The sequence below is a fragment of the Parus major genome, chromosome 18 (genome assembly GCF_001522545.3).
Source record: "Parus major isolate Abel chromosome 18, Parus_major1.1, whole genome shotgun sequence".
Classification (NCBI taxonomy): Eukaryota; Metazoa; Chordata; class Aves; order Passeriformes; family Paridae; genus Parus; species Parus major.
This window is the reverse complement of record NC_031786.1, coordinates 905,543-907,933: the sequence shown is the minus strand read 5'-3', so window position 1 is coordinate 907,933 and position 2,391 is coordinate 905,543. Positions and strand designations below refer to the sequence as shown.

Sequence of the window (2,391 nt, the reverse complement as noted above, 5' to 3'; positions counted from 1 at the left end):
AGGAGGAGGAAGACGAGGAGGAGGAGGAGTTGATGCAGAGGATGTGCTGCCCTGCCTCCCTGGCAGGTACATCCTGCGCTGCCCTGTCCCAGAACTGTGTTTGGCACAGCAGCTGGAGGGTCCCGTGGAGCTGTAGGTGAGTCCTGACAGTCCTTGAAGAACCCACACTCCAGTAAAACACGGAACAAAGACTAAAACAAGACCCTTCTCAAGGGTTGCCTCATCCAGGTCCTTCCGAGCTCAGGAGCCGTGTTCCTGACAGAGAAGCCAACCACTGGAAACAAAAATAAATGTTCCTTTTCTGTAGCTTTTGGAGGATATAGCTGGAAAACAAAACCAAACCAAACCAGGAGATTGTCTCTTCCCCTTGTCAAACCCATCAGTAGCTAAGTCAGAAGAACAAATGTTCAAGTTATGGGGTGCAGCAGCAGCAGCCAACACGAAACATTCAAGTCGATGATTTCTCTATGTACAGGAGGCCCCGGAGCCGCCGGGCGCCGTCATCTGATCCTCTTCTCCACCGAGTACACCGAGATGTAGAAGTCATTGCTGCCGACGGCCAGGTGGGGCTGGGGAGAGCACAGCGACAAACAGGCAGTGTCACACGGCCACCCAGGCTGGACCAGCCCTCTGGGACCCATCCCCACCCTGTCAGCCCAGCTGATCCTGGGACACCTCCAGGGATGGGGACCCAACCCTCCCTGGGCAGTTCCAGGGCCTGAGCTCCCTTCCCATGGGGAAATTCCTGCTGCTGTCCCCCCTGAGCTCCCTTTTCCATGGGGAAATTCCTGCTGATGTCCCCCCTGAGCTCCCCTGACCCAGCCTGAGGCTGTTCCCTCTCCTCCTGTCCCTGTTCCCAGAGCAGGTCCTGGCAGGGAGTTGTGCAGAGCCAGAAGTTCCCCCTGAGCCTCCTTTTCTCCAGGCTGAGCCCCTTTCCCAAATCCCTGATCCCTGATGTTCCAGCCCCTTTCCCAAATCCCTGATCCCTGGTGCTCCAGCCCCTTCCCAAATCCCTGATCCCTGATGTTCCAGCCCCTTCCCAAATCCCTGATCCTCTCCTGGTGTTCCAGCCCCTTCCCAATCCCTGATCCCTGGTGTTCCAGCCCTTTCCCAAATCCCTGATCCCTGGTGTTCCAGCCCCTTCCCTCAGCCGCTGCTCCTGTGACCCGCTCCAAGGTCCAGGTGAGGAGCAGTGACAGGCACAGGTGACAGTGACATTCAGCAGGGACACCCAGCTGCTCCACAGCTCTGCAGGAGTTACAGGGCCCATTTCAGCCACAGGGGAAAGTTATGTGAACCATTAGTTACCAACTGCCGAGGTAATTTCTCTAAATGACTGCAAATCTGCTCGTTAGGAGCTGAAAATGAGCATTTCCTGCAGTGAGGGGACCTGGCCAGGCTGGACAGAGCTTTGCTTTGCTTGTTTAAAGAGCAAACTGCTCTTCCCATCACATATTAAATATTTGTGAGCTGATCTGCAGCTTTCTAAAATAACTCTTGTAATTCCTTCCTGTTTTCCCATCCATTCATTGTTTTCCCAGGTTTTCCAGCTCCTCCCTGGGTGAGCAGAGTCCACCACGCTCCTCCCCGAGCACCAAGCAGATTCTCTCTGTGACTACTGCAGAGCCCCTCAGCTGTGACAGACCCCAAAATCTCCTTTTGCTCTGCCTCATCCCAGCCTTCAGCAGCTCGTGCCTTTAATTTCTGCAGCTGTGCCGTTTTCCTGAGCAGTCTTTGCACACACCAGCCCTGTGTGAGCAGCCCCAGCGAGGCACAGGGAGGGAATAAACAGATGGAATTTGGGAATGTGAGCCTGCCCTGCTCCTGTCACCTGGGACAGCTCCTGTGGCCGAGGGCTGGGAGCCGAGCAGGGATGGGAAGAGCCCCACAGCTGGAAGGGCCAGGAGCTGCAGGCCTGGGGAGCTGCAGGTGCAGAGGGGTTTGTGCGGGGCTGGGCTCAGAGCACCGGGCTGGGACAGCTCCCCTCCACTCTGGGGGGGTCTCTGTGCCACCCCCTCCTGCCACAGGGACACTGGGACGTGGCAGCCCCAGATGGCAGCAGGGATACACACCCAGTGAGGGTGGAAGGCCAGGCAGCTGATGGCTCCCACTCTTTGGCCCATGAAGCCATCGTAGTATTTGATGTTGTTGATCAGCTCCCCGTTGCCGTTGTAGATGGCGGTGAACTGGTTCATGGAGCCACTGGAAGGGAAGGGATGGAAACTGGGATCACTGGGAATGCTGGGGGGGACAGGATTGCTGCTGCAGCCCCCGCCTGAGCTGGGAGCCAGGCCAGAGAGCAGCCACGTCCCAAAGTGGGACAGCAGGGACTGGTGGCAGAACCACAGTGGTCACCAGGACAGGAAAACACGGACAGCTCCTGCCCAAACA

The 2,391-nt window shown here is 57.1% G+C and overlaps 1 protein-coding gene across 1 annotated transcript in view; it reads right to left on the bottom strand.

Moving 5' to 3' along the window:
- Positions 1 to 6: 6 nt before the first annotated feature.
- Positions 7 to 2,391, bottom strand: part of RPTOR (regulatory associated protein of MTOR complex 1) — a 99,846-nt gene continuing 97,461 nt past the window's right edge. Inside the window, exons 32-33 of the mRNA XM_033518796.1 lie at positions 2,073 to 2,345; positions 7 to 569 (exon numbers count right to left, since the gene is read on the bottom strand). Coding sequence (XP_033374687.1) covers positions 501 to 569; positions 2,073 to 2,345 — 342 coding nt within the window. The 3' untranslated portion in view covers positions 7 to 500. The remainder of the gene's footprint in view (positions 570 to 2,072; positions 2,346 to 2,391) is intronic.